Genomic DNA, 15,293 nt, shown 5'->3' with positions numbered 1-15,293 from the left:
GTTAAAGCCAACTTCAGTAAGTCAATAAGTTGCAAACATCAGTGAAACCAACACATGAGCTGTTATGAACATTTCATTGGGGACACTTGGAACATTCACCATACAGTCCTGACTTAGCCCTCAGTGATTTTCATCTGATCAGACCTATAAATTTTAATTGGCTGGCCGAAATTTTGAAAATGATGATGCCGTAGTCCAAAAGGTTACTCCTTGCCTGTCTTAGAAAAAAAAACTACTCTTACACAAAAACCCTCACAAAAAACTAACTTGTACACGGTCTTCGAGAGGAGATGTGTTTTCTCATTGTTCCGAGGAAGTGAAAGTTTGTGGTCAAAATCCCTGGGAGGTCATTTCAGAGGGTGAAGAGGTGATTAAGTGCAAGGTCTGTTAAAGGTATTTAAAAAACGATACCTGATGTACGGATTATGGATGTTGGTTTCACTTAAAGTGCAATAAGAAGACCATGAAAATGTGTATTCAAGAAGGTTGGAAGAGCGAAGAATGTGAAAAGAGTGTTTCAAATGAACTAGGTAAGAAAGACTCTATGATAAAAAAGCTTAGGAGTGTATTGCAAATGGCTAAGGAAGTAATAGCAGCCCTGAAGGATAAAAATGATAGGTTAAAATGTCAACTAGATAACAAGTGTGACCAATATAAGGCTGTTAGAGACAGGATAAGGAATAGATGCACGGAAACAAGATTACCTGAAAAACGCCGCAGTGCAGATTTGTGTGGAGGAGGCAGCACAAGTGAAGGAAATTCAGTTAGGCAAGGTCCACCACATCCACAAGGAATGTGTGTACCAAAGCCGAATAAAACAAAGGCAAGGATCAGGGGGGATTCTATCATGAGATTCAGTGGAGAAGTTAGCAAGGAAGGAGGGGCAAAGGTAAATTGCTTCCCAGCTATAAAAACGGAGTAATTGTAACGCAAAATTCAGGAGATGGAGGGTGAGTGGGAAGAGGAAGTGGTGATCCTACATTTCGGCACAAACGATGTCCAAAGAGCCAAAACAGGTGAACAGGTGAAGGTGGTTGGATTGGTATGGGATTTGGCCATGGCAGGAAAGAAGAAATTTAAAAAGGCAAACAGAGTGATCAATGTGTTGTCCAGTGGCTCTACAAGCCAGACTTGAACGTTGCGTCCAGGACAATTGCCTAGTTGCAACGAGATTTATATAATAATAATAAAAGACTTCTTTGCTTCCAGCTATCAAGGACTTGTATAAATTTGGGATGTCTGAATGTACAGGGCAAATATGCAGAAAAGCAAAATAAATTTCAGGAAGTTACTTTCATTATTATTGCCTCTATCCAGTTTTATGAGTTTTGTATTGACTTATCCTTGTATTTTCCTGCGAAGGTTTTCCCAGCATTAACATAAAATAGCCTCTTTCATGGACCAAAAGACAACGTCCTTAAGGTGCTATCAGAAGACATATACACAGTGCAATGCTTATGTGGCAGATCTTACATTGGGGAAACCTTCAGATCACTCATAATAGGGATTAAAGATTATTGCGGGGCGACGGAAAAGAAACAATTTAACCAATCAGCCATCACTGAGAATGCTTGGAGTAAGCCGAGTCACGTCATCGATGTCAGGGGAGCAAAGGACAAGTGCTACTTCCCCCGGCAAATCCGTGAGGCACTTGAAATCCTAAAAAGACCAGGAAATATCAACAGGAACAATAGATATCCATTGAACAGTTAGTAGAAAAGGACTATCCAATCAGAGCACAGTACTTGACTACCAGCCATATATGAGGTGGACAAGAAAGCTTCGAAAAATACCTTTGACCTGAAGTCGCAGGCAGGATGGCCAGCAAATCTGTTCTCACCAAAAGACAATCAACGTGAATGGAGAACCCGGAAATGCAGAGAGGAGCACTCCTTGTATTTTGTTAGAGTTACAACAAATATTCATTACCAATTCATACTCCAGCTAATAGGAGAAATATTGCACTACTTAAATTTGAATAATTGAAGTTTAAAAACAGGAAGAATCTCTCATTAAATTTACCTTTTCATTCTCTATCTGGATTTCATCCTTGGAGTGACCTTTTCCGAGGGCTGGTGGAGAGCTCTTGGTGGAGGCTGGTGATGGAGTGCTGGGTGCTTTGGTACTGCTTCTAGAGATGCCTTTCCGACTGCCTCCACGAGCCCCAGAATTCCTTGCCTCCATTAACCGCTTTCTTCCCAGCGCCTGGAGTATCTCCTTTTGGTGAGATGGGAAATGGAGTGTCAACAAATGGAACACAAACAATGAACATGGAAACATATCCCAAATCATATTTTTGTTAATTTTACTGAGTTAATGGGTTTTCTAAAGATAAGCTAGAAATTCTCTGGCAGTGATAGAGGAGATTTTAATACCAAAAATATGCAAAAATAAAAAGAATGGGATATTCCGGTTTTATGTCATTGTATTTTGGAAAATGGAGTTACTTTTTTTAAAAAGAATTTCATTACATTCATCAGTGTCAATTTTTTTGTTAAATCACAAGAACTTGCTTATTCAAATTATCATATAAAATGCATTATATGCAAATGCAAAATATTCTAATATTTCCTCAGTACTCTTTTTGTCAGTAATCAGAAGATTGTTCTAAATTACTAAGGCAGAGGTTATATTTGTGAAATTCTTTAATTATTTATTTTTAAATAATCCCTTTTTTATGGCTCCATGTAAAACTTAGTAATAATAATGATCATTAGGTAACACATTTGAAAAAGAAGAATTTGATTAGGTGCACAACATGCACAGGAGGGTAGTAGGAATAAGGAATCATAACTCTGGCCTTTTGTTAAAGTTTTACTAGTTTATATTTTAACTGCTGATTGGGAATTATATTAGTATTATAACTAAGAAAAACAGTGAATATTCAACATGTGGTATAATGACACAATTAACTATCACTATGGTTTCTTTCTTAATGTAACAGTGATTCCTTGATCTACTTGTATTTTCCTCTGTGACGCTGTCATATATACCATAATGCAATCACTTCACCTTTGAAGAAATTTTAAAGACCAACTTGGAATGAAAAATTCTTTTGATTTACATCAGAATAACTATTTAAAATGCAATGTAAAAGAGGATGAAACAACATACCAAAACTTGATATGACTGATAAAATGAAAGTGATTTAAGCTCAAAAATTCTCTTGCCATGTTATATTGGAGGAAGAGAAAGTGTGCAAACTCTATGAATACCTAACTCACACCAAGTTTGCCTTTTAATTACAAAGGAATTATATGAAAATAAGCTGTAATTTCAAAATTATTATTAAAAGTAAATATCATTATTTTTTTATCATTATAAGTTCACCAATCAAGGTGGATTATTGATAGACCCAGGAACTATTATGGACTATTATTTATCATTTTCTTTATTTAAATATTCATTCCATTCACTCTTCTGAAAAATCTAACAAAGTTAAAAGAACTGCCAATTGGTTATTTATAGTTTCAATCTCATAACTATTTAGTGAAACCAACAGCCAAGGTATATACACTTGTAATGTTTTCAGTCACAAGACTCATGCAAATTCAGCCTATCAGTAATGCATACCTGTATGCTGGATGAAGGGGAAGTTCATTCATTAGGAATGCACTATTAAGAAAGTAGGAGGGGATAAATTATGCAATGGGGATTGCTTTAAATGAGGTGTGTATCATACATTAGAGCAAAAGATTAAAGGACCAAATGGAGAACTCCAGGACAAAGAAGAACATTGATTGGACATCAATACATCTATTGGACTTACTTTGAGGCACAGTGGATTAGTTAGAAACATAATATAAATGGAAAATTGAAGGGAAGACTCGAGGGAAACAAAGAGACAAATGTATGTGACAAATTTAAAAGGACTTAAAACAGAAGAGCTATCAGGAAGTAAGGGAATCGTCAATGAATAGAGAAGAATGGAGGGCTGTAGAAAAATAAATTAGAAATGAAATACTGATGAGGATGATGATTATATATGAAGAGTATTTTCACATCTAACTTGTGAAAGCAAGAGTGGATCTTATAATGGTACATATTATAATTGGGAAATTGATATAGTCTTATGTCAGCTAGTCTCTACCCTCTTTAACCATCTTGAGACTGTACCACCTTTACCAAATTTAACTAATGGTACCATAGTCCTCTCATACTACTACTTTCCCTGTTTTTGGAATAGAAATTACCATTGATGAAACTTTCAGCCTTATGGCCAAAGTCTGACCTCATAAATACTAAAAATGAACCCATAACATCTTATCGGAAAAGAAAATACTTTGTTCTTCCACGTATATTCTATTATCCATGACCTAGGTTTTGACTTACAAAGTCATCATCAGGTGAGCTATGGAGGACACATAGCTTTATATTCTAGACAGAGAAGAGGGAGGAGGTGCCCCACGATAATATAACAGTAAAACTTTCCCTTGAGGAATACCTGCAATCATTTATTTTAATTGACCATATTCACTATCTACCCTTTCTTTGAATCTGCTGGCATTGATACCTGACAGCGAGACACGTTTTTTATGGTTTCATCTTCAATAATAGTATTCTATCACTCACCTGCTACATGCTTACCAGTACCGTAGCTTGGGGGTAACATAGCTTGGGAAGTAACATAGTATCAGTAAAATGGCTAGGAGGTGGCCTACCCTGGCAGAACTATATTTAGAGAGACACTTTTGGAGTACTGTAGCGAACAGGAAAGGAGTAAATCACCCTAATTGAGGAAAAACTGAAAATCTCTGGGAAGGAGGATCAAAGCAAATGCAGGAAATGCCCAAGATGCTGCAAACTCAAGCTACACCACTGCACCTTGCACAATTCTAACAAACCAAAATTTCCCCTATCTGAGGCCTCATTGATGTTTACCTTGATTCTCTATTGCCAGATCATTCTAACATTTGAGGTCCCTATTCTCATCATTGCAGTCCTCTTCTGTGTCTTCTTTTATGTTGCTACCATCAATTTAACTGCTCACGGATTTTGTTGGTGATAACTGAGTAGGCATTCCCTCCTCCACTCCAGGGAATAGTGCCTTCCCCAGCTGATTGAGGCACCTGGCTGCCAGGACTCATTGTCATGTTTCATTCTAACCCTAACCCTTATGTAATTGTCTATCTCTTGCCCTTCAATCTGTCTGGCAAGGGTGCCTAGGAGCAATTATTATTACACTTACCAAGGCCAGCTCTACGGGTTCATCAGAACACATAAACCCTTCCAAAATACCAAATCTGTGACTATGGGGAGGTTATGATACCATAAGAAATGTATGACATGTGTGACAGAACCTAATACTTATTTTTATTTGGACCAAAGTAACAGGGACAATGGAGCTAGGTGCACTTTTGGCGACTTTCTTGGGCTAGACACCATGTAGCCAGATCGCAAATGCAGGCAAATTATCTCTGTTTATGCTCATCTACAGGGACAAATGTCAATATACGTTGGCTTTCAGCAATTGATTGAGGATTTTCTTACTTCAAATTTATTGACAATGCTTCTCTGAATATTATCAATTTTCCAAGAAACGTAAAAGAGTCAAAGGTATTTAAGAATTGACTACCAAGAAATAATTTTATAATCATTACCACCTCAGAAATCCCAATTTTTTAAATAATCTCTTTTTGTTTTTGGGTTCAAATCTATTTTAATTCATATTCTGTCAGAAGGGCTAATGCCATTTATATGGGATAGAAAATTAAAATGTAAGAATGAGGCAAAAGTTGACAAGATTAGAGGTATTGAAAATATTATTTGACCTGTGCTTCTGGATAATCTTTCATTGCAGCTAATACATCCTCCCTGGATAAGCTGAAGAGCTCAGAGTATCCGACTGATCTCACATCTGCTGTTCGCCTGGAAATTGAGTGGAGAAAAAATATGATAAGATGAGAATAAAAAAATAAAAAAAGTATTTCATTAGTTACAATGTTTCCTCATGGCCAAGCGATTTGAAAGGATAGTATTTCAATATGGTATATGAATGGGGCAAACCTCTGCTAGACAATAATGAAATTACTGAAAGAAAAGGCAATGAAACAGTCAGCCAATGGTAAGAATAAATTTCACTGTTGAGTAGATAATTCAATAGGGCTTATTGATCTAATGCTCTGAAAAAGCATTAATTGTGACTCTGTTAAGAATGAAATTCTATGACCTATGCAGTAATATTTTTAGTAACATAATGTATAAAAGCTTTATGTGATGATAAAATGTATCAATGAATGAATATCAATTTTAATTTACACCTCATTTTCAGTGTTAAGTTAGTTATGCTTGACTTTTAAAAATGTTCTGCCATTGATAACCATTAAGTGGTTTAAGTATACAATGCTGGAAGTGTATGCTGTAGTTTAAATCTTAAATGGTAATATGACATACTTTTATACTTATATTTTTTTATAATTTCACCCATTATACTGTTGATACGATTGGCGTTACTTGAATTTTATATTAAATTACAGAGAAAAGCTGGAGCTGAAGGAAGAACACTATCCATAAAATAAATCCTGTCATCTCATACAGGATCATCCTGTATTTAATCAAGGATATTAATCTTAAAAATGTTTAAACATATTATTCATTTTTATGAACATTAAAAACCTATAAAATTTTAATTTCATCATAGTATACTGCATCTTGTATTGAGATACTACCCATTTGCTTTCATATTAGGAACTACAAAAATTTTTCTGGAGTTTATATCACAACAAAGGAATATATAAAGATGCCTGAATGTATGAACTCACTTGTTAAGGCCATCAAGGTTGAGGATTCCAATTTCTCCGAAGAAGTCTCCTGCTTTCATTGTTGTCAAAACCCTTCCAGTTTCACTGCAAAATATGGATAAAAATCATTCTATGATCACGCCCTCATTTGCACTGACCTCTCAATGAATAGTTCCTTTGCCATGAGTTAATTATGCATATTATTGTTGATATATAACGTTTCATTTGGGGAAATGATGTAGCAGACTTTCAATGAGGTAAGATGCATTCCTGAGAGGATTGCTGACATAGCTGAGGTTTTAATGATCACTTGGGTAAATTGATTCATTGTTCTCTTTTTCCTTGTTATCTTGACTAATCTTTTCAATTCATGAATGGTTAGTTTTCAACACAATGCAATGGGATAACCCACCTTATCAAATATCCCAAAATCCCTATAGTAAGAAAAATCTTCAATATTGCTCATGCAAGGTTACCAAATGTATCTCAAGGTAATTAATATGATTAATTTTTTTGCATAATTTGTATTACCTCATGACTTCAAGGATGCCATCTGCAATGATAAACATCTCCCTGGCCACTTCTCCTTTTCGGCAAATGAGATCTCCTGGAGTAAAAATATATGCTTTCATCTTGAGAACTAAATCATGAAGGAACTCTGGCTGGCATTCTTGAAAAATGGTAACCTGTGTATTTCATAGAAACACTTAGTATCATTATAAATGAGCAATTTAGGTTGTCTGTATATTCTAACAATAACTAAAAATTTTGGCCACTCATGTGTAAAAGTTCACAAAAGCATTTCAATACAGTGAAATTTATCACTATGTGTATAATATGCTGCAATTTCATTATTTTCATTTGAAGGCACTGTAGACTTCAATGTGAGCTTCAATTTATTTAAGTGGACATCCACTAATTTCATTAAATGATATCCAAAGTAGGCTAAAACACCCATCTTTCAGAGGTATCAGCTGAAATGAGAAAATATCTCTTTGAGGAGATACCAAAAATAGTAAACATCAGACCTGATGCATATCTCAATATCTTGCAACTAAATATAACAGATATTTACTTAAAATTAATAAAATTAGGTACAAAATGCATCAAATAAGTTATTCTCTGTCTATGTGTAAGCCAAAAAAAAGTTGAGAATTGTATTTTTACAAAAATGATTCATTTTTTGACATTTAAAAGAAATGCTAATTTAAATGGAAATTATTGAGTTTGTTAATGAGTTTGAGTTTTGTGAAGGTTTTCTTATGCCTGACATTAAGAAATGAATAAGACAGGTTGGTTATTCTTTGGCTGCTTCTTATTGTGCAGCTGCTGTTGGTTGCTTATTGATTGTACCAATACCTATTTCAGTTGAGATGCCCACTTTATAGTAGTGAGGTGTAGCGTTAACACTAAATGGAGGTCTGCTGTTTGCAAAACTGAACTAATTTTTCCTACCAATTTCAATATTTCTGAAGGAAAATCATTTTTGATTGGAATTTGACCTTGATTAAAACTAAACAAATAGGCCTTCTACTAATGAGACCCCTTTATATATTATTCCTAGTGAATTTCTTCAACATACTTCATGCATTCTTCAGCCTTTTTCTTGTAGCTATGCAAATTTTTTACATTGATATTAGTTATACAAACTCAGTGAACTGGAAACAAATGTGCAAACGTTGATGTGATATGGCAAATATAGATTGTCCTCCCTCAAATTTATAAAAAGCCTCTCTCTGTGTGCTGATTGATATCATACTAACATGGTATGTTCTTGCTGATGCAATGCTTAAATAATCCACTCTTAGAAAACATTGTAATACACTAAGCTAAAAAAAATATCCTCATAACTTGAGAAAAACCAAACCATATTCTTTTAAACTATTTATAAATATACATGATGCTTTTGTACTTCACATATTGGAATCGTGTGATGTCCATATTAACGGAGTTTGTAATTTTCCACAGATCTATTTAAAAATATATACAAATACTAAAATAAAATGCTAGAAGCTATCAACATACATTTATGGATATCCTGTACCTTTAATGCCAATTACTTTAGAAAATCTTTTAAAATAAATTGACGCACACTGAATCGGATGATTTTCTACTCAAACTTTGTGAACTTTTGCCCATGGGAGCCACAGAGGCAAATTATATCGCCTTAAGTGACCAAATATTACAATACTTCAATAAAATTACCATGATACAACTACAATTACGAGTAACAAATGATGTTATATCAAAAGAAATATTCCCGAAATATAGTGTGGTATTTCTAAGAAGAGTGATATTTCTTGATTATTATCGTGTATAGATATTTTATCTTTAAGAATTTACCTTTTTTAACACACTCAAGTTGACATGAAGGGCCAGCTCTGTCTTCAGTTTGTCCGGAAGGAGTCCCAAGGCCGTGTTAATGTCACCGCCACCTTGAATTCTTCCCCTTTAGGTATAAAATAAAAATAATTTATCTAGAAACAATATATAAACCCCCATACTTCAAGTGATATCAATAAAAATCGATAAAATTTCATAGTAATCACAACCTATGGATATCCAAATGGATGGTCTATGGTTAATATAAAAATATTTTTCTTCTAACATGTTTAAGTCTACAAAAGAAATTTATATATATGCATTCTTCAGCACTTCATTCGGCGCTGCATTTTATCCGTCCGATATTTACTGAACGGTATGGAAATAAGGTGTTGAAATTTTGGAAATATCATGCATGAATTTCACGATATCCTAAAACGTATACTGTATCCACTCTTATCTGTATACACAATTGCATAGCTAGCAGGATGATAGATGTGAGATAATCCTCGGTTTCATTGCAATCTATACCTACGTATTTTATTACTAAGCGGAACCGAGAGTGAGTTCTCATGAACAGCAATATACATGCTGTGTTCCTTAAAGGGAAAATCGTATGATTCAATAATATGGTAATCACTACATCACCTCGCACACTACCCCTCACACCCCAAGCCGTTACTCACTCTCAAACTCTGGGCTTTTAGTATTAAAGAGAAAGATCGGGAGAAATAAGTTTAAATCTTTAAATTTTATGATAACATTAATCCAAAGGCTTCTGCGACGTCTATCCGATGAAGGATCCATGCTGCTTCCGGGGATTACCGTCGCGTAGGTTGATTGTTAGACAACTGTGCAACAATCAACGCGGAAGCAGCTTGGATCCTTTATGATAAAATCTTTGAGAATTTAGTGTAAACATTAAATAAGAATAAAATATGCGTGTCAACTGTTCAACTTATTTAATAAATGAAAATAAATAATAAATGTGTATTAAATTGTGTGGTATTAATGAAGGAGGAAGATGATAACCTACTTAATATTTATCCCAGATAACGATAAGTGATTTTTGGACGAGGAAGCTTTAGGGTATTTTGTTCTGATTAATGGAAGACAGCGACGGTTCGAAGCATTTAGATCTTGGGCTAATTAAGAGGCGAGAGGCCCGGTGAGAGCTTTTACGGGGTTTAAGGTAATCTGTAATAGATATTCTGGAAAAAAAGCAGTAGACGAACTTGAAGGAATGCTTTATTATTCCTTTTTCCTCTCTTATTTCTTCTCCATTACGGTTGATGCTTGCATATCATTATTTCTACACTAATACATGGAGATGACGAAGAATAACACTAACGCAAAGATAATTTTTTATTCACTTATGAACCATTTTCCCAATTTACATGGAAAAGCCGTGACTCGCTGAATTATAAAAATGTGCTTTAAGTAGCTAATATTCAGTCTTATTGGTTTTTTGTCTTTTTGGTTTTCTCTCGTTTTCATATTTTTGGTAGAGAGATATCATGATGCAATGACTTCCGTGCTAAAAGTAACATAAATATTAAATAGATAGTACGTTATTCACGTATATTCCCCGAAGGCAATTGTTTAATTTTGATTGCGGTGAAGTGATGACGCTCAACACCCAACTACTGAATAATCTAAACGACTTACTTTGTTTTCAGGCTAGTTATTCGTCGTTATATGCCGTTAAAGCACTTCCATCCTCTTCACATTGGAAATAAGGGGAGTCCATTTAAACAATGGATCGTACCGTAAAATGGGATCTAATTTATCAACATTAGTGTATAATCTTTTAGTGCTAATTAGACCAAAGTCTCTGATTATAAGATTTAAACTTAAGAAAATGAAGTTCGAACGAAATGCTTTAGACTGATATTACTGGATAATATTAATACGAGGGATTTTCAGTTAAGAGCGATTATGAATTTGTTACAAGTACAATTAGATGTTTAAACCTTTAATTTTATGTTAAATCGTTAACTTAATAAATGTGTGGAACAAGTTTCATCGATCTGACTCCATTATTGAGTCGCAAGTTGAAATACGAGTTTGTCCAGTTCGTCTACGCCCAATTCTGATGATGAAAGACGCTTACCGCGAAGGTGTCTCTAGATAACGGAACAAGAAAAGTCATATGGAGCAAGACCTGGACTGTTTTGGTGCATTGCTGTGGTTCAGTATCCAAACTGTTGCTTATTTTTGCAGCCACGAGTGATTGACATGGCCTTAGAGTATTTTCAGTACATCCCTTTAGCATGCTCTGCTATTTTCATGCAAGGTTTTCATGAAAATATCGGTAACAATTTTTTCTGAAGTGTGCGTGAAATGCTGAATTCATACCTTCGGTTAAGTGTGCGCATGATTGCGGCTCATATTGGCATTGATAAGATGACAAAGCACACCATTATCACTGAAAATTTGGAAATGTGAAAGATCTGCGGTAAACTCGTCCCGAATGTATTGACGGACGACCAAGAGCAAAGTCGAGTTTCTGCTTGCAAATATTTTCTGCAACGGATCGCGACAATTCCCCAACCTTCTTTGAGCCCCGAATCGGTACCAGCAGGCTATTTACTATTCCCAAAAGTGAAATCCTCCCTCAAAGGACACCACCATTGGGCCCCAAGTGCCGTCAAAGAAGCTTACACTCATATCCTTAAGGACCTTTCGGGATCCGACCATCAAGGGGGAGTCTTTGAGTCGTGAAAAGGCTGCTGGAAAACGAGTATCGACACTTGAGGGATGTACTTTGAAGAATTTGGAGGCATTGTACCAATATCAGAAAAATCTATTTTTCCAAAACATTTCACGATACTTTTTATACAAACCGTGTAGTTGGAGTTGTGCGTGCTGATACGTACACTGTTTCCTGGACATGAGCAATCTTGGAATCAACTGTGCTCAAACACGTCTCACATTCAATTTTTTTATTACCACCGTGTGGTAGGAACCCTGTGAAAATTTCAATATTTCTGATCGTGCTCTTAACATTATTCCAAGATATTCTCACGCAATGGCAGTGGTACTAATGTTTACTTCCGTATATGCAGTAACTCAAACTCAGGGTCATATTACTTTTGAATTGATTATCTCCTATCTTTAAAAATTTTAAACCAACTTCTAGGTGTGTCATTGGGAAAAACAGAAACTTTATAAGCCTCCTATAGCACTACATAGGCCTCAGATGACGACTGACGTGACACTGAAATCAAATCTATGAAACGTTTACCACACATAAATTAAGCTAACATTATTAAAAAAATCAAATGTTTGTACAAAGAATTATGTGAAAACAAACTTGTGATAACATATCATTGAACGAATCCATATATAAAATACTACCATGCCCAATGATACATTGCAACAACATAGGCACCGTAAGTACTTGCATTGTAAACATTGTAAGTATGTTCCTCACTTGATAGAAATGATAGTCTGTTTATTTTACAAAAAAAAACTTCTTGTCACCGCTTCAGATCATTAAGAAAATACATACACGAGGGAAGCTTCTTATATAATAAAAGGTTTCTTCAGGGAAACACAAGTGGGAAATTGAATGGCATTATCCATTCAAAGGGATTTTTCCATATCATACACTAATATTGGAACTTCATCAAACATAACATAACATCAATATAATTCGGCAGTACCCAATATGCATACATAGGTATAGGGTTTTAAGAATGGAAACATTATTCTCACCTTGACCACGAATAATCATACCATCGTAGAACGCGACGCTTCATATCTCCAGGAACTTTATGGTGCCTCATGTATGTCTTAGCGCCATCCTGAAATAAAATAGTGAAAAAAATATTATAAGACGCACCTTTTTCTTCCAAAATTATGGCTAAAATCACCAGCTTCTAATACGTGAAGGTTCGAACTACATGGATTAAAGTTAAATACTGATGTTTATTTTTACCACAGATAAGAACTACCTATTTTGGCTGCAATAACTTAGGTCATTGTATTTACTAATATTATATTCATTATTCAAATGAAAAATATTGTAGCTGGAATTGTTATTATCCATGTCATTATGTGATGCGAATATCGTGTTGCTCGCTTCTGCGATGCCAAAAGTGGTGCAAGCAAGATATCGAACGAACTTGATTGAATTTTATTTGGTAATGAAATCAACGATTTATCTATTTGCCTTTTCTGAAATATTAGAAGCAAAAGGCACTTTCACTTAAATTGGTGGGGTGTCGCGTTTTCGCATTGACTGTTGAAATTATTTCCTTGCTTGTGCTCGACTGAAATGAGGGTACGTCCAAATGCCGTCAAATACGATAATTATCCGTAGGTTGGAGGCTTTTGAAATGTGGGATGAGAGATGTGAAGTAGACGGCAAGGAAAATAAAAAGACAAGTGATAGGCACGAAAAAGGAAGAGAGAAAGTTTTTGGGAGAAATCATAAGGAGGTCGTAAAAGTGGACTATAGGCATATTGAGTGAAAATTAAATGAAGACTACTATAGATGGGCGATTGAGGTTGAGAGAGAAAAAGGTCAGCGCTTTTTTTGACGGAATAAAGAGAGAACAACTTCATTCCGTTAAAAAAATGCGCTGACCTCGGGAAGTGTAATTTCATGGTGCTTAGTACCGATTTAAAATTGTAGCTGTGCATAATCCGTGAATCACTAAAAATTTACATTAATCAGTAAGATACTGCTTATGATATATTTTCAACAAATCTTACCAAGAGGCGTTCAAATTCCAGTCGATTGGCATTGCGGTTGGTTATCACATTTCCAACTTGACCTACACGGTAAAAAAATACACATTAAGATGACTCATCCAATTTATGAAATTATGAATCGATTTAAGTTTTGACAAAATAGAATAAGACCATATTTGTATAATAATGGCATTATTTTCCTGCTGATAAATTTTTACTTTGTTCATGGGTTGGTTTTATCTACAGTTTGACGTCGTGGCAAAGTGCCCTACCGCTTGTTTCGGATAATGAAATAATTTAAAACAAAAAATAGCCGTCAATGAAATACAGTCTTTTGAATATCATTGCATTGTTTTTTTAACATAAATTTAGCATGATTAAGATTTATTGATAGTGTAGTAGTAATATTAACACAATTATCATATATATGCAATTAAATAAATCTTTTTGCAATTAAATAGAAAATACTCACCCACAATGGTTGCAAAAATGAAGACGCCGATTAAGTAACTGACAATCGTGAAGACATACCTGAAATGAGAGAAGGTGTAGAGGAAGGAAGATTAAAAGAAGGAATGAGGGAAGGATTAGGGATTTGATGGTAAAAGGAAGGATATAATTCAGAGAAAATCGAAAATGGTTAAGGTAAAGAGGAAGAAGGGTATAACATGATACCTAAACTTTTAGTTCAAAACAATTTTGAGCAAATTAGCGCTAAGAAAAAATACTACACATTGGAAATATCGGGGCTCACGAAAAGCTTACTTAAGAATAAATTGCTGCTCTTGTTGTGATTATAAAATAGTTAGGCATTTTTACCATGAAATGCACTTTTACCAGTGCAAATTAACCAGGGAAATGCACTGCTTTTTTTGACTTGGCAGCTTTAAAAATTACCAGCAGATACAATAGAATGGAAAAATTGCTTCACTTTTGCAGAAAGCTCTTCATATAAATAAAAGCAAGGTTTTGATCCCACATCAGGCATCGTACAGAATAATTAGTGAGAACAAAAATTTGTGTCCAATTTAGAAATATATTAGTTGCATAAGAAGTTAGCAACTTTATAAAGTTGAAATAAATGGTAATGCTAGAAAAAAAAGAAAAAGACAAATATGCACAGATGTTTTAGCGATAGTTGAAGAATGAACAAAGTCATGATAAATTAATTTCATTCATCTAATTATACGAGTAATATTTGAACCAGATGCTTGAATGAGTACTTAACAATATCCATCCATAAAAAATTGGAAGGTGTAATGCCACTACGCAAAAGAAATAAGCGTGATAATATTATATCATATAATTGGTGAATTATTAGTTTTTCGCAGTTTCAGGTGTAACTTTACAAGTACTATCATAGGAGCTAATGAGAATATATATTGCGTACCTAAGCTGATTATCATGAAGTTCGGCCAGAAAATTTATTACGATTTTTTAAGAATAAAGCATCACCGCCGAAGGAAACCCGAGTCGATACCATTAAAGCTCACCTAAATCGAAAAAAAATGACGAGAGAGGTGTTATTAG

The 15,293-nt window shown here is 34.6% G+C and overlaps 1 protein-coding gene across 1 annotated transcript in view; it reads right to left on the bottom strand.

The window, feature by feature from the left end:
* The window catches only part of LOC139697493 (uncharacterized), a 678,343-nt gene that overhangs the window by 29,205 nt on the left and 633,845 nt on the right, over positions 1-15,293 (bottom strand). Inside the window, exons 9-16 of the mRNA XM_071596219.1 lie at positions 14,236-14,294; positions 13,785-13,846; positions 12,783-12,871; positions 9,084-9,189; positions 7,272-7,426; positions 6,762-6,845; positions 5,772-5,868; positions 2,023-2,217 (exon numbers count right to left, since the gene is read on the bottom strand). Of these exons, the coding sequence (XP_071452320.1) occupies positions 2,023-2,217; positions 5,772-5,868; positions 6,762-6,845; positions 7,272-7,426; positions 9,084-9,189; positions 12,783-12,871; positions 13,785-13,846; positions 14,236-14,294 (847 nt within the window). The remainder of the gene's footprint in view (positions 1-2,022; positions 2,218-5,771; positions 5,869-6,761; positions 6,846-7,271; positions 7,427-9,083; positions 9,190-12,782; positions 12,872-13,784; positions 13,847-14,235; positions 14,295-15,293) is intronic.

This window comes from Hetaerina americana, unplaced genomic scaffold (genome assembly GCF_022747635.1).
Source record: "Hetaerina americana unplaced genomic scaffold, ioHetAmer1.1.p SCAF_78, whole genome shotgun sequence".
NCBI classification, from domain to species: domain Eukaryota; kingdom Metazoa; phylum Arthropoda; class Insecta; order Odonata; family Calopterygidae; genus Hetaerina; species Hetaerina americana.
The sequence above is the reverse complement of the archived record's forward strand: the minus strand, read 5'-3'. Positions and strand labels throughout refer to the sequence as shown.